At 45.1% G+C, this 23,685-nt stretch overlaps 1 protein-coding gene across 2 annotated transcripts; it reads left to right on the top strand.

The window, feature by feature from the left end:
• Positions 1-56: 56 nt before the first annotated feature.
• rmi1 (RMI1, RecQ mediated genome instability 1, homolog) lies at positions 57-18,941 on the top strand. 2 transcript variants are annotated; one of them, XM_080765536.1, is made up of 9 exons: positions 57-135; positions 1,989-2,173; positions 5,237-5,341; positions 5,847-5,996; positions 6,337-6,407; positions 7,543-7,666; positions 8,604-8,691; positions 9,459-9,636; positions 16,960-18,941. In XM_080765536.1, exons 2-9 carry the CDS (start codon positions 2,018-2,020, stop codon positions 18,083-18,085), a joined length of 1,998 nt encoding a protein of 665 aa, XP_080621662.1. In that variant the 5' UTR covers positions 57-135; positions 1,989-2,017; the 3' UTR covers positions 18,086-18,941. The 2 variants fall into 2 exon arrangements, with proteins under 2 accessions (XP_080621662.1, XP_080621663.1); XM_080765537.1 differs by lacking the exon at positions 5,847-5,996.
• Positions 18,942-23,685: the final 4,744 nt, after the last annotated feature.

Raw genomic sequence — 23,685 nt, forward strand, 5'->3', positions numbered from 1 at the left:
ACGGGACAAGGCTTGTCCAAAAGGAGCACGTCCTGTTTCACAGGTTTCACAACATAGTTTGGTTGAAATTTACAGAAGATGGGTTCTTTCCTTAGCTTATAAAATCTTTCTTACCTAAACGTGTGATCTTCAAAGGTAATCTGACGTTTACTGGTGATGATTTATTAGGCTATAGTTGTGCTCTCATGTTTTACTGTAATTGCCGTTCATTACGACAAAATGTTACATGGCGAAAAGTGTATTTTTGTGAAATACATGGGTTAACTCACTGCCAAACTTTGGCGCCTTGTTTTTTTCTTTTGTTTTTATTTTTACGTCATTCATTGATAGTGGGGAAAAATACTTGCATGATATGACGATAGTCCCAACAATCATTTCACTACCTACTAACATTTTATTAAATCGGCTAGCAGCAATTAAATCTCAAGGTATGGAATAAATTCGAAGAATGCTTGGTGTGAATGCTTGGTTTTGATTGACTGAAATGTATTAACAGTTGCAGGATTACAGTACATTTCAAGCACAAACTCAATACAAAGACTGTTAACTGTGAGTGGACGACCCAATTAAGCATTACACTTGTTTACAAGAGGGTCCACCATGTTCAATTCATCAAAACATTTAGAGACGTACAAATAGACACTTCTATATAGTCAAAGAACAGAACAGGAATTCATCATAAAGGAGGTAAAAAGGGAAAAAAAAACATATACAGTGAGGGGAAAAGGGGGGAGGTGGGGGGATTCAGATTTTACTGGGGCCAGTTTCGAATTGCAGCCGTCCGTAGGTGCCCTTTGAGAGTGGTTTTGAAGGAGTCGAGGGATTCGCATGTCTTAATGACAGTTGGTAGGGCGTTTTGGTGGCATAGGAGCGAAATGAATTTAGTCCCTTGTTTGTGCCGAATCTGGGTTATACATGGTTCGTTACACTCCCTCTGGTGTTGTGGGTGTGGACTTCGTTAACATTAAGGAAGTATCTTCTAGACAGGTACATGGGTATCTTGGTGGTGTATCGAATCTTGTGGACCAGACCCATTGCAAGATGCTGTACTCTATCGTCGACCCTAAGCCATTCCAGCCTGTCAAAGTGGGCAGGGGTGAGGTGGGTTCGGGGGGTGAGGCCAAGTAGGAGCCTGACCAGTTTGTTTTGGGAAGTTTGGAGCCTAGTTTTAAGGGCCTTTGAGGTGCTGTGGTACCAGGAGGTGCATGCATAGTCAAAGAAACCTTGTACGAGGGCTCCTGTTAAGGTCTTCAAGGTGTTTTTGTTGACCAGTGAGGAGATCCTTTAAAGGAATCTTTGTTCTTTGGTTGACTTTTTTGATTACTTGGGTGGCCATTTTATCACCTAGGTAGGTAATTTTATCTTTACGTGTGATAACATTGTCACCCACTCTAACCAAGAAGCCATTTGCCTTGCTGAGATTACTATTAGATCCAAAGAGAATGGATTCAGTTTTTCCCAGGTGTAAAGATAGTTTGTTATGGTGGTGGCCAGCATTTTGATCAATGCTGGTTTAGTACATTAGCAGGTTAATCCAAATACGGTGCTTAATAACAACTTAATTAAACATAGTGATAAATATGTACAGTTGATTTGTCTTTCCCACTTTCTTGCTGGACTCCACATTTATACTCTGTGTGTGTGTGTGTGTGTGTGTGTGTGTGTGTGTGTGTGTGTGTGTGTGTGTGTGTGTGTGTGTGTGTGTGTGTGTGTGTGTGTGTGTGTGTGTGTGTGTGTGTGTGTGTGTGTGCGCGCGCGCGTGCACGTTTGTGTGTGCGCATGCGTGCGTGTGATTCAACTTAATATGATATATACCTGTAGCTATTGTTGTATTTAAGTCTATAGCACAATTAGTGCGCTAAGTGCAGTGATTGATGCTAAGAAACACTGAATAACCATTTTTGCCAGAGCAACTATAGTAAGCAAGTTGGCTGGGGTTGTGCACATGCATGCAGTAATGGTAGCAGTAATAGAAGAATCATGTTCAGGTGGAGTACATCTCTATTAAAAGCGGAGGATGGCCCCTGAGACCCAGGGAGTGGTGCGAGCTGCTCAGGCCTGGCTGAAGACCTCATGGCATGTCCAGGTACCCTATGCTTGGCTGGAGGCCTGTGTCGAGTGGCTGCAGGAGGAGGGAGGCGGCCGTCTCTCACAGCAACAAATTAACCAACAGGTAACAAGGAGGGATGCTTAATAATACATGGGGTGCGTTTGGAAATGCGGTCAGTTTGTTGAGTGTGGTGGGCGTTGACGTCACAGAGTGCGTTCAGTGTGCTTTATTTACGAACGACCACAGCTGGGACGCATTCACACCGGACAACCCCAGCTTCAGGGTAGGGTCGCTCAGTGCGGGAACTCGGCACACCCGGTGCGCAGCGCACTGGATTTTCGACCGACAATGCACCGAGTGCACTGAAAAAAAGAACAAGCACACCAGTGCTGTTCAGGGCGCATTTCCGAACGCACCCATGAAGTCATGGCTGGACCTGGAAGATGGGGACAAAGTATCACAATTTATTTTGACCATAATATCAGTATTGTGGCATGGGGCTGACTATTGGTGGCGCTTTCACAAAAATATATTTACTCTATATTAGATATTTGATGAATTACTCATCATGAATGCCTATATAATTAATAACTAAGTGGGTATTAAAGTCAAATAAACAGTTGGTTAAGGTGAGAAAATTGCACTACTTTTCTGTAAAGCAATTTCTTTAAAACCAGTTAAAGACAACACTTATGTGCCATATATGGGCATAAAAGGGACAAGAACTAACAGAGATCTCCATATGGGCATAAAGGAGACGAGGACTGTCAGATCCTGAGATCCATTTATGGGCATGCCCAAGGACTTACAGATACGTTTAGCGGCCCGAACTCAAGATGTGAGGCCCGAACCTCTAGTATACAATAGGCCTATATGAGATATCCACTTTTTCTTTTCCCTTCCTCAAAATAACAAAAACGTTATTAACCGACTTTTTTACACCTGTGTAAACCTGTGCTGTGCCAATGAAGATGATTCTGATACTCCACTACATTTAATAAATGTACTTTTGACCCAACTACATTTCTATGAAGGTTGTTGGTATTTGTTGTTTTTAGCATAGCTTTGAAGTCAGCTGTAGATTTATTTATTTATTGGCCTCACGCTGCGTTCCTGACAGGAGGAAACCACTCACAGTAAACCATGAATATCTTAAAAGCTCTCAACTGAAATGATTTTCTCGGCAGTAGGTGGTAATGGTGATGGAGGTGTGGACATTTCTACGTCTTACCTGGCTGTAATCATCCTGTCACTCAAGTTAAACATAGCACTACCTACCTCTGACTGCTGCTTGTGAAAGGCTTTTTAGTGCAGCTGGATTGATCTTCAGCTCAAGAAGGGTAAAATCAATTAATACAACTTCAAAAGCAGATTTTACTGAAGTTAAATGTGGACGTTTGAATAAATTTGACCAGGCTGAGAATTCTCACCTATCAGCACGGTTTCACCTTATTTGAGATGCACAGTACAGTTTAAGTAATTCCCAACAAATTGTTTACATTTACTGCAAAAACTGTATGCATCCATCCATCCATCTTTAACCGCTTATCCGTAGTCGGGTCGCAGGGGCAACATCGCCACCAGAGAGCTCCAGACATTCCTCTCCAGAGCAACTTTAGTAACTTCCTCCTGGGGGATCCCTATAGGCATTCCAAGGCCAGTGAGTCGATGTAATCCCTCCATCTGCGCCTTTGTCTGTCCCGGGGTCTCCTCCCAGTGGGACGTGCATCGAGGACCTCCCTAGGGAGACGCTCGAGAGGCATCCTAACCAGATGCCCGAGCCACCTAAGCTGGCTCCTTTCCAGGCGAAGAAGCAGTGGCTCTACTCAAAGTCTCCCTCGCGTGACTGAACTTCCCACCCTATCTCTAAGGGAGATGCCAGCCACCCGTCGGAGAAAACTCATTTCGGACGCTTGTATTCGTGACCCTATTCTTTCGGTCAACTGTAGGCAACCCTTTGCAAATTATAAATACATAAAACTGAGTGCCTGCCAGTTTTGTCGATTTGGTTGCATTGCATTCAATGGGGAATATTTTGTAGCATAATAGTTCTACAAGCAAGTCAGTGAATTCACTAGGTGGTTTCAGAGAGTTAGGGTTCTGCAAAAGCTTTGTTAAAATAATGTGTTAATATTAAGAATCAGAATAAGCTTTATTATCACGTGACATCACAGGTTTACTTTACAGGTAGGTATTTGTATTTGTTTCCGTACAAGCTCCATCATTTTGTAGTTTTCCAGGAGGAAAGGGAAGAATAGAAATAGGAAGGAAGAACAAGGAATCCGATCATAAGGAGAGGAGACATAATTAGAATAGTCCAAAATGTACTTTTGAATAGTATATGTTTATACTTTTGTATTTTTGAGAGGTGCTAGCCCCTCCTATATACAGGTTTAATTGTTTTTAGTTCAATGTTTGTTTTAAAAACGCCATTGACACTGAACGTCAAACATTAAATGCCATTAAGAATAAAGAGAATTTAATTTGTTTTGTCACCGTTTGTTTTACATCACCATTATATCACCTAATCATAGCAACATGAGTTAGACTTTAATATATTAGCGCCCCTCACTTCACACTGCAAATTTCAGTTGTAGTGTAGGGTTATTGCGAACGCAGTGAGCACTAACTATGAGACCTAGCAGATCATGTCTGTCTGTCTGTCTGTCTGTCTGTCTGTCCCGCTGTTACACCACCTGCCCGCCACCAGAGGGCGCAGCTGTATCACACACAAAAAACACACACACACACACACACACACACACACACCTTAACTTAAAAAAACTTAACTTAAAAAAAAAATTACTTCAAAAAATCTTAAAAAACCCCAAATATGTACGAGCTGCGTTCGCTTCCCCCGTTTGCGCGTCTTACTTGTCTATTTACAACAAATGTGTTGAGATGTTCAGATGTTTATTTTCTTTGCAGGCTAAATAACCTCACACCATTTTACATTGAGCTAATGACCTAATGACTTTTTGTATTTGTATCACATTGTATTCACATCATGAATAGCCTACATGATATTAATCCTAGAGACTGTGTCATAGTTATTATTGTATGCATTTAATTGGGTTAATTACACTTGCGTTGTAAAGCAGCAAAACCTAGCAGACAGACAGTAGAATGTTTTTGAAAGCCGTAATTGCAGACAACCACCATATATTGTTTGTGTACCTCCTTTAGGTGTTGGACCAGTGGCTGTTGGTAGACCTGAAGGTCTTGGGCCATGGTGTCCTTCCTGATGGACTGGCCCAGGCCCACGAGCTCAATGGCACCTTTTGTGTCCAGGTGGGTGCATCATATCATCGCTGTTGGGCAACAACCGTGTATGTCGATTCGAATGTCCAAAGCGGTTCGTTAGTAGACTACCTGGTTGGAGCACCTAAGATAGGAACGGGAAGCTCTATTTATGGCTGAGAAGCTCTATTTATGGCTGGCACGTCAGGTTTGAGTTGGGTAGTTATACCTTGCCAAATATTAACTGGCAAAGTAACTCCAAATATATAAGAATAAGAAAGCAGATTCGCATTAAATGACAACCCGGTTGTGTCTTTTAGACCGGTTTCACCAATATAAATGATATTAGTCAATATAATATGAGAGTATTTTGGATAATACAGCTTTAATCCACTGAGCAACTTAGTGAAGATATACTGTTTCTCACCAATATTTGGAGTTACATGGCAATGAAGGAACTACACAACCCAAATTGATACCAACGTTTAAGATTATTAATAATTAAATATGCAGGGACTATCCTCAATAACTGAAAGTATTCCCAATTATGTTTTAGGTTGACTCATTACTGGACATCAGTCAGCCAGCCTATGGTCAGCTGCAGAAATGGAGGGGCACAGACTGTGCAAATGAAGATGTATCTGCTGTCACTCAGATCACCCAAAAGCCCTGGGAGGTCAAAACGACCCGCATGCTCCTGCTACAGGTCCGGTGCAAGCTAGTGAACAATAGAGCCCGACCAATGCCAGATCTTTGGGTCCGATCCTAATTTTGGAGACTCCTAGACCCATGTTTTGACTGATATTTGTTCAAAATTGCAAAGAATTTCTAATCAATTTGAATAACTTGGATTTGATTATAGTTAATTATTCTGGTTCTCTAATTTGATAATAATTATTATTTTGGTTATCTTATCTACTGCTAACATGAGTGAGTTTGCTCCAGTTACTGTATGTTGTGCATAAAGGCTGAATGGTGCTTCTACAGTTTTGGTTTAGACTCTGGGGACAGAAGGCAGACCACTGACTGTTTCATCTGTTATGCAGGTGACAGATGGAGTCCAGAGCTTAGAGGCCATGGAGTACCAGCCTATCCCTGCACTCAGCACTGCACTCAGGTCTGTCAAATGGACCCCCTTCACTCAAAAAACATGTTTTGATTACAATTACTTTAACTCCACTTGGAGGAATGAGTTTGACTATACAGGTTGTTACATGTGAGACCTTGCCACTGGAGTGCCCTTCACACATCCTTCCACAATATTGTTTTCTCCAGGATGTTTGGGGAAGACTTGGCCTGTGATTGGCTGAGATGCAGGGAAGGGAGCACAATGTTTCGCTTCACATGATAAACGATTCCATGCAAACGGTGTGCTCGACAACATGCAAGGGCATCGGCTGCTTGGCGGGCAATCACTCCTGGCTTGCACGGGTGCATCTCACGAGCAGGCGGCAAGCATGCCATCAAGACAATGAGGCCAATAGATTATAGAAGTCCTGACACCACTCCCACTATCCATGGGTTACGGGCATGGCATTATTATTTTGTATTGGAATCTCCATAGGCACGTCATATAAGAAAATAAACAACTATACAGGCGATTTTGTCAGGCATGTGACTCTGTCGTTTATGATATTGAGTTACATTTCATAACGTCTGTGTTTGGAGAAAAACAAAATTTGTCTTACTCTTTGGAAATGTCAGTAATTTTCCAATGTCAGTTGATGCTTCATTTCAACTGAAGGTCGCATATACTATGAAATCCTGCATCTCGTGTCCGTCACATATTGATGTCCATGTTGGCGCGCCAGCACAGGAACGCATCTGTCTTAATCTTTTGCAAAGTGCTGCCCTGTGAAGCACTTTGCGCTACATTTATGTATGAAAGGTGCTATACAAATAAAGTTTATTATTATTATTATTATTAATCGGGTAGTTATTCATCAGCGGATCATTTTGCACTGGGACATAGATGACATCGCCAGGGGCCCTTCCCCATATACAGTATGGGAATGTCAATATATGACCATATTGTGACAGTCTCGTGATAACCAGTGTGGTTGCCGCAACGCGAGTCACACTTTCTTTTTCATTTGTTTGCTTTTTGGTTTTTAGCATCTGAATACTACAGCTTACTACAACATTTCCAAATATTTCAAACATTTCAAATAAATTAATCTACGTCATATGGGACCATATAAATCCGCTTAATTTGAAACAGCGATACAGCCTACCTTTCCTCCAACATCTAGGCCTGGGGTGAAGCTCCAGCTAAAGGGACAGATGGTGTGTAGACTGGGAGTGTTGCTGCTGGCTCCAGGTAATGTGGAGGTCCTGGGAGGAGAGGTAGAGGACATGGTGGACAGGAACAGCCAGGTAAGCTGAATTTCTCTTGAAATGAAAATGTGAATTACACATGCATTAAAGTTCTCAGTCGCCACGACTGATTGTACTCATTTGGATTCCATAGAAGCCCAGCATGTCTTCTATGGAAGCATGTTGGACAGAGAAAATAGCCAAAAATAACCCAAAATAGCCCAATAACCCTCTCAATGCGAGCTTGTAGATGGGCCATTTTTGATACAGGTTTAATGTTTTTAGTTCAATGTTTGTTTTAAAAACGCCATTGACAATGAAGGGAAAATGTACATAATCTTGTCCCTAAACACAAACATTAAATGCCATTAACAATAAAGAGAATTTAGTTTGTTTTGTCACCGTTTGTTTTACATCACCATTACATCACCTAATCAGCATGAGTTAGACTTTAATATATTAGCGCCCCTCACTTCACATTTGTGATTTCTGTTTATTGTTTTAAAATTAGAGCATTTTAAGTGGTCAAACAAGCAATATGTTACGATTCTGAAGCATCTTCCATAACATCTTAATAGTCTTGGATATTTCATAAAAGCGAAAGTTAAAGCCACAGTGTGATTTGCTTTAATCCATGATTACACACACACATACTGTGAGGCCGATACAAACGCCTTCTAAATCAGTGGATCTCACACTTTCAAGATTTTTCAAAAATGTTTAAAAATAGCAGAAGCATAGTCAACGCTAAAATCTAAAATGACAAGATGCTCTCCCGGTTTTAATGTGAAGACGCATACTTTAATTTTAGAATTACAGTGGCACCTGAAACTGGAGTTTGAGTCCTGATTCATCATCTGGCCATTTAGGCTCTGCATGTGTGATTATACTGCTCTGTATTGCTTTATTTCTGTTCTCACATCACCTGAAGTGAGGATAAAAACAATGCTGGCTTTGGTTCTTGATCATTGGCAATTTCTGTTTTTTTCCCACGCAGGGAAGGATGCTGTGCAGGGCCCTGGGTCTGCCTGAAGAAGCGCCACAGAGTGAGGCAGAGCAGGAAATCCCGGCAGAACCAGACCAAAGTATGGCAAAGCTGGCGCTTGTGTGGTTTTGTTGTTGCTTCAACTATGTGGTTGTCATCAGCAAGGATAATGATAGGGTGGGCCGTGGCATGCACTTCATCTAGCTGGCAGCTGTTTGATTGGGGAAGAAAGAAGCCATTGCAATGTTCTTGTTAACACTGAATCAATTCGAAATACATGTTCTGAATTAACTGTCAGATAATTACACACCTCCACACATGATAAATATGAACAAATCAGTTTGTTCTGTTCTGAGTTTTTCCGTATTGTCAAAGCAATTAAACCAAACCCATTTGAAATTATTTAATTGTCATTACATTGTTTGGATGGGACTATGGGATTGACCCAGAGTTACTGTCGAAGTGTCCTTGAGCAAGACACTGAACCCCTAATTGCTCCCGATGTGCTAGTTGGTGCCTTGCATGGTTTCCGCTGCCATCGGTGTGTGAATGGGTGAATGTAATGCACAATCTATGTAAAGCGCCTTGGATAAAGGCGCTATATAAATGCACCATTTACCATTTACCATTTACTATCTGAATTCAACTGAAATACCTGTAAGATGAACTAATAATAATTACACACATCCAGGCTCTGCATATGATGAATTTGAACAAAAAAGTTTGTTCTAAGTTGTGTCCACATTGTGAGAAAGTAATTTAAACAAATCATTTTTTTGAATTGATCTTTATCGTCATCAGATAGTTTTTGGCTGGAACATACCTCAAGTCAATTAAACTGACTGATGGTCATGGTCGGTGTTGTAGGTAACCAGGAAATGGATGACTTGGGTGTAGATGACCAGGAGTTGTTGGCCAGCCTGGAAGCCCAGGAGGAGAGGGGAGGAGCCTTCAATGGGCCTATTGTGGAAAGTGGCTATGGGACTCTCAGTGAAGCCTCCACTGTATCTTCTGTCAGGAGCCACTCTTCCACGGCCTCATCCAGGTGGGTGGTTACTGAAGTGACACCATAACATTGTGCTAATTGTTAGATGAGTCATTTGAATTTAATTAACTCATAAAAGTAAAATATGAAATGCTAGCATTTCTAGCTGCAGCATAATGGAGAAGCATGTTTCCGTGTTGAGTTCGTCTGGAAAGTAGAAGGAGGAAACAAGGACATTGTCTTAATACTGTACTGGAAGCATGCTTCATCAATGGGGAGTCATTCAAACAGTTAATGAGTTAGTCACTTACTCAAACCCTTAGTTCTATTACATACCTACTGACCGCCAGAGGCGGTGTTTTCAACACCTGGATATACATCACGCGCTCGCGCATTGGTCGAATATTAATACCAACACTGTCACTCGTGACCACCTGTGGGCGTGAACCACCGATATAGGTGCCCATGCCACAGGGATCATCCTCTTTCATCTTTTCGCCTCGAAAAGCGCAGGTCGTTGGAAACTAGAACAGCTACGCTTTGGTGTCTCAAAACCAATGCGGTTGGAGCTGCCTTGTGCCCTCCTGAGACGCGTGGTTTGTTTGCTTTGTTTCATGACTGGGGTTCCCCCCCGTGCGTTCGATACGGATAACTTTGTCACTGTGAGGTAAGTGACAGACTGCAGCATTGAGGGTGCCTCTCGCCCCGCCGCTGCTGCTGGCGTGCGTTCTGTAGGAACAACGAAGTGTTTCTGTGAGCAGCTCGCACGTGAGTAACCTATTCTTTATACTGTTGTTTGACAACTGTGTTTGGAACCAGCGCCGCATGTTTGCGCGCTGTATTTGTGCTAACGTAGCAACGAGAGTGTCCCTCGCTCCTCCGCTATCGTTGTAGCTGGATAGTATATGGATTACTTCCTACTGTTCTTTGACAACGTGTGTTTGTTGACAACGTGTGTTTGTGCTAACGTAGCAACGAGAGTGTCCCTCGCTCCTCCGCTATCGTTGTAGCTGGATAGTATATGGATTACTTCCTACTGTTGTTTGACAACGTGTGTTTGTTGACAACGTGTGTTTGTGCTAACGTAGCAACGAGAGTGTCCCTCGCTCCTCCGCTATCGTTGTAGCTGGATAGTATTTTGATTACGTCCTACTATTGTTTGTCAACGTGTTTAAAACCGGCGCCGCACGTTTGCGTGCTGTGGTTGGGCTGCTGACGTGAGCAACGAGAGTGTACCTCGCTCCACCTCTATCGTTGTAGTTTACTGGATTACTGTCCCGTTTAAAAGTTGAATAGGCGTTGATTTATTTCTTATTAATTGCCCTGTTCTATTTTGGCATTTATATAGGCTTGGCTCTGCCGCCTGCCACTGTATTTCAGCAAGGGCTGCTACAGTGTGGTTATATTTTGGTTGTATTGGTTAACCCATTCAACGCAGAGGGCTGATTTGATTTATTTTCTATTAATTGCCCTGTTTCTGTTTTTGCATTAATATAGGCTTGGCTCTGCCGCCTGCCACTGTATTTCAGCAAGGGCTGCTACAGTGTGGTTATATTTTGGTTGTATTGGTTAACCCATTCAACGCAGAGGGCTGATTTGATTTATTTTCTATTAATTGCCCTGTTTCTATTTTTGCATTAATATAGGCTTGGCTCTGCCGCCTGCCACTGTATTTCAGCAAGGGCTGCTACAGTGTGATTATATTGGTTGTATTGGTTAACCCATTCAACGCCGAGGGCTGATTTGATTTATTTAATTAATTAATATAACTCACTCAGTGCCGTTTCGGTGTAGTGCCCATATAGGCGTTAAGAGAGTGTTCCTCGCTCCGCTGCCTTGGCAACTGTCACGGCGTACCGCCACCTAACATAAGCACTGAGAGTGTGTCTCGCTCCACCGCTTCACATAACACAAGCACTGAGAGTGTGTCTCGCTCCACCGCTTGCCATCATGGACAGCATCTGTACTGAATGCTCAGCCTTACTGAGTCTGGAAGATGGCCATGATATGTGCCCGGGCTGCCTCGGCATTGCCCATCTAAGACAGGCACTGACAGAGGAGGCCTGTACCAACTGTGCCAGCATGCCCTATGCGGCAAGAGTTGCGAGGCTGGCTGCAGTGGAGAGTTTCTTTAGCAACACAGCTTGCTCAGTAATGCCCACCTTGAGCCCGGTGAGTGACCCCCGTAAGCGCAAGGATGTGAGGGCAATGGCCAAGGGCTCAAAGAAGCCCAAAGTAGCCACTGTGGTTAAAGAAGCCACTGTCACCAGCGATGACCCCTTGGCCCACAAGGTGGACACGTTGGCCTCTGAATTTGCGCAGATTAAGGCCCTCCTGCTCAATCTGCAGCCTGGTGTCCCTACCGCCGATACAATGGCTTCAGTGCCTCGGCGCCGGGGCGGAGATGACCTCTATGGTCATGCCAGGGAGGTCAGAGGGCGAGATGAAGATGCCATTTCCATCACAGCCTCTGACTCCCTCTTCACTAGTCTTGAGGACCAGGAAGAGGACGAGGGGGGGGCACATTCGCTCCACTACTCAGAGACGAGTTCTCTGGCGTCGGAGGGGGATGCTGCTCGGATGCCTGGGGACGAAGTCTCTTTAACCAGGCAGACCATCCTGGTGGCGTTGTCACGGCTGGGGCTTGACGCCTCTGGGAATACAGCCCCAATTCAAAATGCCTTTTTTAAGGGCACTGAACAGCCGGCGCCCTTCAGTGTGCCTCCCTCTGCAGACTTCATAAGGGAACTCCAGTCGTCTTGGGGGGACCCGAAGTCCAGGCCCCACGTCCCACGGGACTGCAGGGCCTTGTCGACCATGGAGGGTGCGGCCGCATTGGGTTTGGACCGCATGCCTCCAATTGGTGAGACCATTGCCTCTCTGGTAGTGTCCCCAGACGAGGCCCTCAGGCCTGATGCTCGTTGTCCACGAGCGCAGTGCAGAGTCACGGACGACTTCCTGACAAAGAGCTACGACACAGCAGCTCGTATGGCGCGTTTCGGCAACTCCCTTTCTCATCTGGTCCTGGCCCTATCCCAGTCTCTCCAGACGGCGGGGGCGGATGCCCCGACACAGAGCCTGAGCGATGTTTCCCTCAGGACCTTTGCCTATATGACCAGGGAACTTGGAAGACTGATGTCCACTCTGACCATGGCCCGTCGCCAGGTTTGGCTCGCCCAGTCCCCATTGTCGAGCAGATGCAGGGATTCGCTCCTAAAGCTGCCTGTCGTCCCAGGGGAGGTGTTTGGACCCGCAGCTCAAGAAGCCCTGGAGCGTAGTGTGCAGGCACAGAAGTCCAGGAAGCAGTATGCTGACCTGCGTCAGGGATCTGGCAGGTCTGCGTCCCGGGCTGGCAGATACTCGGCTCCTTCCTACCCAGCCGCGAGTGGTAGACGTTCCTCGAGTGGCAGAGGTTCCTTCCCTCGGCAGGGCCGACCCCAACAGAGCCCCCCGCAGCCTTCCTTTCGGGCACCCACAGGCAGGGCGCCTAGGCGTGGGGCCTCTAACAGGCGTTCCTCCGGACCATCTCAGGCCCGGGGGAGTCGGACATGACCCCCCGGACCCAGGCCCCAGCAGGTTCACCCCACAACATCTCACCTGCTGGGAAGCCTTAACCCCAGACCCTTGGGTGCTATCGACACTATCCAGGGGCTACAGGATCCAGTTCAGACGTCGGCCCCCACCATTCAATGGGGTAAGAATGACCATGGTCGACGACCCACTGAAGGCTCAAGCCCTCAGTCAAGAAATTACAGAGCTCCTACAAAAGGGAGCCATAGAAAGTGTACCTGGTGCAGCTCAACTAAGAGGGTACTACTCTTTTTACTTTCTAGTTCCAAAAAAGGATGGCAGGCTTCGGCCGATCCTCGACCTCAGGCGACTGAACCAGTACCTGAAGGTGTTTTCTTTTCGGATGCTGCGAACGGTGGACGTTCTCCAGTCCGTGTCAGCCAACGACTGGTTCACGAGCATCGACCTGAAAGATGCTTATTTCCACGTGCCAGTGGCACCACACCACAGGGAGTTCCTTCGCTTTGCCTTCATGGGGCAGGCTTACCAATTCCGGGTGCTCCCGTTCGGGCTCTCTCTCTCCCCCCGGGTCTTCACCAGGTGCATGGCAGCAGCGCTTGCCCCGCTACAAGCCGGAGGTATGAGGATCCTTCCATACCTGGACGACTGGCTCCTGGCCGCCTCGAGTCGAGAGAGGGTGCTCTGCGACACGGCTGCCCTTCTGGACCATGTGAAACAACTGGGACTCACGGTGAATTTCACCAAGAGCTCTCTGACTCCCCGGCAGGACGTAGTTTTCATCGGCATCGCCATCAACTCTGTCTCGATGAAAGCTTGCCCCTCCCCGCGGCGGGTGGACGACATCCTAGAGCTTGTCTCCCGTGTCCAAGGGGGTACAAGGGTGACATATGGCCAGCTCCTCAGGTTGCTAGGCATGCTGACGGCTGCATCCACAATCGTGCCCCTGGGGCTTCTTTCTTTGCGCCCTCTACAGAGGTGGACCAACGCCTTGGGCCTCGACCCCAAGAGGCACCAGAAGAGGCTGGTGAGTACATCCAGCCAGTGCCGGCGATTGCTGGATCCTTGGAAAAAACGGCAAGACCTTTGCCGCGGGGTCGTCTTGGGCTCAATACCCTCCCGCCGGGAGGTTATTGTGACGGATGCGTCCCTCTCAGGCTGGGGGGCCGTGTGGGAACACAGAACTGTCAGAGGGACCTGGGACCCTCGGCGGAGGCAGCAGCACATAAATGTACTCGAGCTCCGTACAGTGTGGCTTGCCCTCAGGCACTTCCTCCCTGCCCTAGAAGGGAAACACGTCCTTGTCAGGACAGACAATACGTCCACTGTTTACCATGTAAACCATCAGGGAGGCGTCAGATCCGAGCAGTCTCTGCTGGAGGCCCAGAGACTCCTTCGGTGGGCGTTCCCTCGCTTGGCGAGTCTCAGAGCGGTGCATCTCCCAGGGCTGAACAACCAGGCTGCAGACCTGCTTTCACGCGGATGCCCTCCTCCGGGGGAATGGAGGCTGAATCCTGCAGTGGTTCGGGAGATATGGAGGAGGTTCGGGAAAGCTGGAGTGGACCTGTTCGCCTCGAGCGCGTCGACGCACTGTCCCCAGTGGTTCTCCCTGACCGAACCATCCAGCCCGTTGGGGCAAGACGCACTGGCCCACCCCTGGCCTCGGGACGGTCTGCTGTACGCGTTCCCTCCATTCCCACTAATCAAGCTCACCCTGCACAGGATAGCCACAGACGGGCACGCAGTGCTGCTGGTGGCACCATACTGGCCTGGGAGGATTTGGTTCCCCATGATCCAGCAACTCCTCGACGGGACGCCTTGGCCTCTGCCGTCGAGGCAGGATCTCCTCTCTCAAGTAGGGGGCCGCATCTGGCACCCCTGTCCGGACCGACTTCGGCTCCATGTTTGGCCCCTGAAGGGCCGGACCTCCTACTAAACTCCTGTGATCCTTCAGTTATCCGCACCATACTCAGCGCTAGGGCGCCCTCCACTAGAGCACTTTATGCGAACAGATGGAAGCTGTTCTCTGGCTGGTGTGAGGAACAATGTGTGGACCCAGCCACGTGCTCTGTCCCGGTGCTGCTCCGCTACCTGCAGACACTGCTGGATAAGAGTCTTCAGCCCAATACAGTGAAAGTGTATCTGGCCGCCATTTCAGCCCGGCATGTGCCAGTCGACGGGCGTACCCTGTGGTCTCACCCATGGGTGGGTAGCTTCCTGAAAGGGGCCGTCAGGTTGCACCCCCCACACGTCACCCGAGTGCCTTCATGGGACTTGCCTATGGTGCTGGAAGCCCTGTGCTCAGCACCTTTCGAGCCACTGGAGCAAGCTGACCTCAAGTGGTTATCAGTCAAGACTGCCTTCCTCCTTGCCATCACATCCGCCAAGCGGGTGGGGGAGCTCCATGCCCTGTCAGTAGCTAACGAGTGTGTTAGGTGGGCTGCGGACGGATCTGTGGTCACACTGTGGCCCAACCCCTCTTTTCTCCCCAAGAGGATCTCAGCCTTTCACGTCAACCAGCCAGTCAGGTTGGCGGCTTTCACCCCGCAGCCGGGAGCGGAGGGGCTATTCCCTGCCGCTGGGCTGTGTCCCATCCGGGTCCTGAGGCAGTACATCGCCGGGACGACAGGCTTTCGGAAGTCAGACGCCCTCTTCCTGTGCTATGGAGGACACAGAAAGGGGCGTGCCGTCTCTAAACAACGGCTTTCCCACTGGGTGGTGGACGCAGTTTTGCAGGCCTACAAGCACCGGGGCCTGCCGGCTCCCCCTGTCAGGTGCCACTCAACTCGGAGTGTCTCCACCTCCTGGGCCGCGTTGAGGGGTGTCCCGCTGGCCGATATCTGTGCTGCAGCGACATGGGCCTCTTCGTGCACGTTTGCCCGCTTCTACAGGGTGAATGTGACCACCTCTCACCCTGTGGCGACGGCAGTGCTGTCCGCCTCTTCAACCTGCAACTGAGGTTCGGTGAGTGCAGATTCCTCGTGACCTTGTTGGTATGAGTCATCCAGGTGTTGAAAACACCGCCTCTGGCGGTCAGTAGGTATGTAATAGAACGCAAGTTATCTATATAACTATGGTTCTATGAATACCGGATGACCGCCAGAGTTCATTGTCACTCGGAATCCCGACGAAAAGATTTCATGAGGATGATCCCTGTGGCATGGGCACCTATATCGGTGGTTCACGCCCACAGGTGGTCACGAGTGACAGTGTTGGTATTAATATTCGACCAATGCGCGAGCGCGTGATGTATATCCAGGTGTTGAAAACACCGCCTCTGGCGGTCATCCGGTATTCATAGAACCATAGTTATATAGATAACTTGCGATCTCTATTCTCTACCTGTTCTGACATTCCATATGTTATCCATCCCACCCATCCTTCCTCTTCGATGTCTCCTTTTTGACTGATACCTCAACAGCCAACCTCCACTGCCACCCTTAAATCTCCATGTATGGAGTTGACCTGTTCTGACATTCCATATGTTGATCTGACCTCATCAAACCCTGTACACTCAAGACACGCTCCATATATGGCCAGTACAGATTTCATTCCATATGTTGATCTGACTCCCCATGCCAAAGCGCCAGCCCAGCAGTTTTCCGTCACCCAGGCGGATGCGTGCACATGACCTTGAGGTTGCTTCTTGCCCTTAGGGCGTCTTACTGGTATTATATACTATATTTTATTATTATTTATATTTATTAATACCCTTTGCAGTTTTCAAATATTTTTGTAGTGCTCTTACCCTTTACCAAAAACCTATCTAGCTTCTAATGACCCATAGACAGTGCTGTTAAAAAAACAGCTGTTATTATATTATATTATTATTGAAACTTCCTTATTCTCTTACAGAACTGGGTTGATTCAAAGCAACAGAAGTGGATCCACCCAGAGTCATCACTGGGTAAACGAACAAGGGGATTCAGCTCTTGTTACTCCAGTATCTTCTACCTCCTCGACTCACCACAGGATGACAGATCAGGATATGGCAGATGAATATTTCCCAGATGAAGACTTCGATGACCTCCCCTTGGATGAGCTTGACAGTGTAATATTTCAGGAAAGTGCAGACAGCATCCCACCGTCTGACAGAAGTCACAGGAGCAATAGTAATAGTAGCAGTAGTGTAACAGCAAATCCCAACAGCTTTGACAGTGCAACAACACCACCGACTGATCGGTTTGACAGAACATCACAACAGACAGTGAATCGTTCTGGATTACAGCTTGGCGTTGGCAACCCCACATTTACCAAGAAAGACAAAGAAAGAGACAGTCAGAGCTTTGGTAGGAAAGCTAGAGGCCAGCAAGAGGCAAAGAATTCCAAGCCCTTCTCTTTGCAGCCATCACATGGTGGCCGCCATATTGTGATTGATGATGAGGGGGATGATTTTATGGATGAGGACATAGATTCCTGCTTTCTTAATGTAGAAGAAAGTAATACAGTGCAATCTAAGTTTGAGTGTACTCAAAATACAGCTCATGAAATTGAACTTGTTTCTACAACGGCAAGGGAAGAGAACTTTTCCACGGCTCTCACCCTAACCTCACCACCGTTCAGCTATCTATGCCTTCTCCAGAACCGTATCGCCACGCCACATACCCAAGCCACAGAGATCCGTGTCAAAGCCTTCATCGTGACTCTCCTTGGGAAACTGACCGTTACTGGTGGTCAGTGGCAGATTTGTGTCACCATATCTGATGGTACTGGTTACTTAGACGTGGTGCTGTCGGACAAGGTTTTGGCAGGCCTGTTGGGTTTCACCGTGGCCGAGAAGGGGGCTCTGAAGCGGGACCCAACGCGAAGAGCAGAGCTGGATGCTGGAATGAAAAGGTGCCAGGAGGAGATGGTGGATATGTGCTGTGTTATGACAATTGTAGTTGATCCACAGGGGAGTAAAGCTGTGGTAACCAGGGCAGAACCAGTTACTGAGGAAGACCTCCAGGTACTACAGCAGAGGGTAGGAAATAAAAAATAAAAATGTAGGATAATATTTGGAGAGTTATTGATACTGAGATATTGAGATTGATATACAGATTGATACTGATATGTTTAATTCTGTTAGCACCATTCTGCTGCTGTGTCAAACTTCCGAACCCATCAGTTATTTCACTAATAAACATTAATGATACTAATGATACTTCCCACAAACTAAAGGCCATAATATAATATTATGTTGTGTTACAAATTCGTTTTTAGTATTTTTATGGGTTAGATTTGTGGCAGATTTCTGTTTGCATATTTGAAAGATCATTTTAATTTGTCCTGTACAACTACAAATTGCCTTTGCAAAAGTACAAGTGCAATTCTATTCTATGCAGTGCACTTTGTAAGTGGGAGAAGTTGAAAAAAATATATTTTTTGTAAAAACAAACAAATCTCTGTTTACAGTATACTAGAAGGTTTGGTACTAACTGGAGCAATGATAAAAGTGCATGTGTATGTATGGGGGGGGGGGGGGAGGTTATGATGAGGATGAAAGGAAAGGAAGAGAGATTTCATCCTCTGATTGTTGTAATGAATTGCTGGCCTTTGCATTCATTGAATACATCCATTGCTCGTGATTGAAAGTTGATTGAATGTCCAAGGGCAATGTGGGTCTTTAATAAACTCCCACAGAAGAGAATGAGAAAAAAGAAGATAAAGGAGAGGCCATGAGCTTCTATTATTTCTATTCATTACAGAATTCATTTGTTTTGTCTATAATGAATATATTTGTATCATCGTACCCCAGAGATCGCATACCACATTATTTTGGGGGTCTTTATTGAAGTTGTAATCAAACTATTGCAGAGCTTTTACATTTTTTAATCAATAAATGTAACTTGAAACAAGCACTTTCTTCTAATATCACCTTTGTCTATTTGTCCCATAATGACTACTCTCATTGCCTGTGACACGTATCAGTTATATATTATTCTAGTCATTTATAGCCCTCGTTCCCATGATGTGACAACAAAGATCCACACTTCTATGTAGATAACAAGGCATTTTCCTCAAGACGTCAGCACTGTTTTTACCCAACCAAGAAGCCAGATATGTAAGTGGCCTTGTTATAGGCCTTGGCTGTCTATCTACAGTACAAGTACAGTGTTCAGAATTCAAGTCTTGAAATATATAAAAAGATATTGCAAAGACAAATACAAGTTGTACAACTTGAACATGCTATTTTTTTTTGGATAGATTCAACAATATATAGTCTACTGCAGTGATACTCAACCTCAGGCCCGCGGGACCATTATGACTGGCCCACCAATGAAAATCTAAAAAAAAGAAGAAAAAAAAATCTGGAAAATGAAATAAAAATAAATAAATCTGAATGAAGTTATCTTTAATTACATTATTATAAGTAATACTATTAGAGTTGTACTATTACTCGAACGAAAATAAAAGCTTGGGGGGGTGGGGGGGGGGGGAGATGCAATGCAAATGAAAGACATATACTGTGTATCCCTATTCCCTGACATAATTTTATAGCTAAACGGACAGAATTCTATTTTATTTGAATGATGAAACCCAGCTGCCATTAATAGTTGGAAATGGAAATGGAAATTGCGGAAATGGAAATTGCGGAAATTGTAATTGCGGAAATGGTGGAAATGGAAATTGAGGAAATTGCGGAAATTGTAATTGCGGAAATTGTAATTGCGGAAATGGTGGAAATGGAAATTGCGGAAATGGAAATTGAGGAAATTGCGGAAATTGTAATTGCGGAAATTGCGGAAATGGTGGAAATGGAAATTGAGGAAATTGCGGAAATGGTAATTGAGGAAATTGCGGAAATGGTAATTGAGGAAATTGCGGAAATGGTAATTGCGGAAATTGCTCTTCAGTTATAGCTATCTATTTTCAGGTAGATTGTTTTATTTTACTCAGTCAGCCATATCACTACTCATTTTTTTTCATGAAAAAGGTCATAGCTGGGTAATCTATTTTCAGGCAAATTGTGTTTATTGTATTTTATTTTACTCAGCCATAACAATTTATTTTCTGTTAACCAACTTGCTGGCTGGCAGGCAGGCAGACAGCTACTCATAGACAGGCAGACAGACAGACAGCTACTCATGGAGAATTGGACAGGCAGGCAGTCAGACAGCTACTCATAGACAGGCAGACAGACAGCTACTCATGGAGAATTGGACAGGCAGGCAGACAGCTACTCATGGACAATTGGACAGGCAGGAAGGCAGACAGCTACTCATAGACAGACAGACAGCTACTCATGGACAATTGGACAGGCAGGAAGGCAGACAGCTACTCATAGACAGACAGACAGACAGCTACTCATGTTATGTGCAATAATTTGTGCAGTTATGGAAACAGCTCTTTGTGTTTATGCAAGAAAATGTAACACATTTATTTATTTACATATTGTGTGCATGCACATTGTACTTTGATACATTTTGCGAAAATAAAGCAATTGAAAGAGAGAAGTTATCAAGTATCATTAATGTCGTAATTTTATCTACTGGCCCCTGGCCCCTTGCCATTTTTGTAATGTGGCCAACAGGTAAATCTATTTGAGTATCCCTGGTCTACTGCAAACATAATATTTAGTTTGATGCATGGAAATGTAATGCCAAACAAATAAGCCAACACAACTGAGTCTTAAAATATAGGGACAGACTTGCTTTACTCTAATGAAGAACAAAACGGTATTCACAAAAACGTGTGTGTGTGTGTGTGTGTGTGTGTGTGTGTGTGTGTGTGTGTGTGTGTGTGTGTGTGTGTGTGTGAGTGTGAGTGTGAGAGAGAGTGTGTGCAAGGGCGCGTGCGTGTTGCATGCATGTGACTCATTGCTATGCCACTCTGTGCACTTACATTCAGATGGCTGGTCTCAGCTCATTAAGGCCTAATCGGGTTGAACAGCTAAATCAGAGCCCTGCTACGCATGTAGTTATCCTGTTATGTGTTAATGAGGGTGGCTATGATGGAAGGAGGAAACGGGAGCAGGGGGTAAAAAAGGAGAGTGGCAACTAGCAACCCATCGGGAAGTGGAGTAGAGTGATATAAATGGTTGGAGAGTAAAACAGGAAGTGTGGTAGAGGTAGTTGAAACTGGCATACTGTGACCCCAACTGCCCATATATTTCAGTGGCAATAAAGTGGTCATACCCACAAAGGAGGTGGATCTTGTCACGGTCTTCAATGTCTACCTGGCAGAGTATACATACAGAAATAAATGTGGGTGGGGTTAAAGGAGAAAAGGTAATTGGGACAAATGGAGGTCAGGGTTAGGTTAATTCTTATAGATTTGCAAGATATATTGCTTACCAGTATATATGAAATGTAAAAAAGTACTATGTAAAAAAATACAAATTCATATTAAGCTTATTTGAAGTTTGAGTGGAATTTTATATAAAACTAACTTACTACCTAACCCTATAACTCAATGGAAAGGACCAACCATTGTTTGTCCGTCTTTCTGGGGTGCTCTTTTATGTGTCTTTTATGTTCATAAAATTGTGGTAAGGGACAAGGCCTAAGCAGAGAGCAAAAAAATTCAATTCCGTAAACCTCAGTCTTATATTTTTGAGTGATGCAACCACTCCTATAGACAGCTATGTGTGTCCCTGCCTGGGTCCCTGGGTCTGAACTGTATAACATTTGCATTGAGCTTCTGTGAATAGGCTGGACTCCACAGTCTCGTGAGGAAATCACATAATTACTCCGGCAACAACTGTTTGCCATGTAGGCCAATGGTAAATTATTTATTTTAGAGGAGGCATGAGAAAATCAAATTCATTGAATTCAACTGTGCTAATAGCTTTCCATTTGCAATGTTATTTCCTTGATTATGTTCCTCCTCTGTTTCCGTCTCAGTTTGGAGAGGTAGTTAGAGATAAAAGAAGCTTTTCCATTCCCCTTTGAGTTAGGATGTACCTTTCCAAATTGCAGACCGTAAACGAGTGTGGGAGACGGAGACATAGGAAAAGAATGCACATGAGGGAGACAGCATTGTTCTAATATCTATAATGCTCACATACTACAGCTGCCGTCTACCTCTTTCGCCCTCTCATATATTGAGCTAAAAAGTACATGAGCAATCCTAACTAATATCCCACTGCTGGAGCAGCTGTAATTTTCTTTGGCCTATTAGAGCTGGTAATGAAAAATCCACTTAGGCAGCACGACCTCTTGGTCAGTCCTCTACCAAGATGAGCAAATGGGTTCCCTTCATGCTCAAAACACACCCGTGTCTATGTGCGTGAGTCTATCTGTGTGTGTGAGTGTTTATGCATGGGTATACACATGTGTGGCTGTCTTGAGTTTGTGTGTCAGCGAGTGTGCTGTGGCTTGAACTTGTGAGTCATTAAAGGAATTGAAAATTATGATGGAAATTGGTTTTAAGGAAGCATTAAAGTACTACTACCGAGGTTGACTAGTTTTAGGAGATGACTGCAATGGCCTGAACAGACAGATTGAAGCATGTTTGTCCAATTCCTCTTTTTCTCCCCCTCTCAGGAACAAGACAAGTATCATAAGAGAAAAGATATTCTGAATTTAAAATAGCTGCTGCCAGGCAGCAATTACAGACAGAAAATTAATTTGGTTTTTGGCCTTTTATTGATGTCTCAGATGTATGATGGTTAACTAGACTTAATGGAAACGCATATTAAAGCTCAGTGAAGCTGGTCTGAAAGCATGGAGACAGACGGCTGACAGGCCCACAATACAGGCAGTCAGAATTAGTAACACCTAACCTCGTCTGTCTGTCCGTCTGTCCGTCTCTGTCTGTCTGTCTGTCTGTCTGTCTGTCGTTCTCTCATTCCTACCATGCTGCCCAATGCTTTTGACCCTCTTTCTCTGCCTCAATTCTCTACACACCTCTCTTCAAAATCATTACCACCCTTTGAATGCGTGCTGGATGTAGGCTACTTTAGAAAAGGGTTAAAAAAGAAAGAAAGGAAAACAAAGGAATCATAAAAGGAGGTGAATGAGCAAGTGATTTGCCTGTGACAAGGTAGAGAATAGCATGCACCCCCCCCCTACAACCACCACTTGTCCTTTTTCCACGAGGAGGCAGCCTGACAAGCTAGCCATTAGGAGGGTAATTTGACAAGCAGCGTGGAGTGTGTTCACTGTGCCCTTACACCTCTTGAACATGTTAGAAGCCGTATTCTTTGCCCCTGGCTAATCATGAGAGAATACTATGGCTTCATAAGACCACCGGTGAAGGGGAAATGACTGTCTTGCCATCCGGCATCTATTGGTCTTTTCAATTATTTAAAATGTGTTTTTGAACCCATGGCATGAAGAGTTGTTGGTCAATCGCGACAGCCTGCCAGGGCACAAAAACTGAACTTCCTGTCTCTTTCATTTGTTTTGTATATAATGCGAATCTAGTCATATTTTTGTTTTTGGTAATAATTTGATGATGTCTGCCCAGATTTGTAGATGACACCATCAGCATTAAGAGTGTCATTAAACCATCAATTATTAGTGCGCACACCTGTGCATTTGTTCATGTTTGTTGGTTAGTACCTTTAATTCACAAGGCAGGATATGAAATGAAAGGTCGTCATCAGGAAGCTGTAGGGAAATGAGCACCCCAGAAGAAATTAAGAGGTGTGTGTGT

This window comes from Protomyctophum bolini (genome assembly GCF_963924005.1).
Source record: "Protomyctophum bolini genome assembly, chromosome: 6".
Lineage (NCBI taxonomy): Eukaryota > Metazoa > Chordata > Actinopteri > Myctophiformes > Myctophidae > Protomyctophum > Protomyctophum bolini.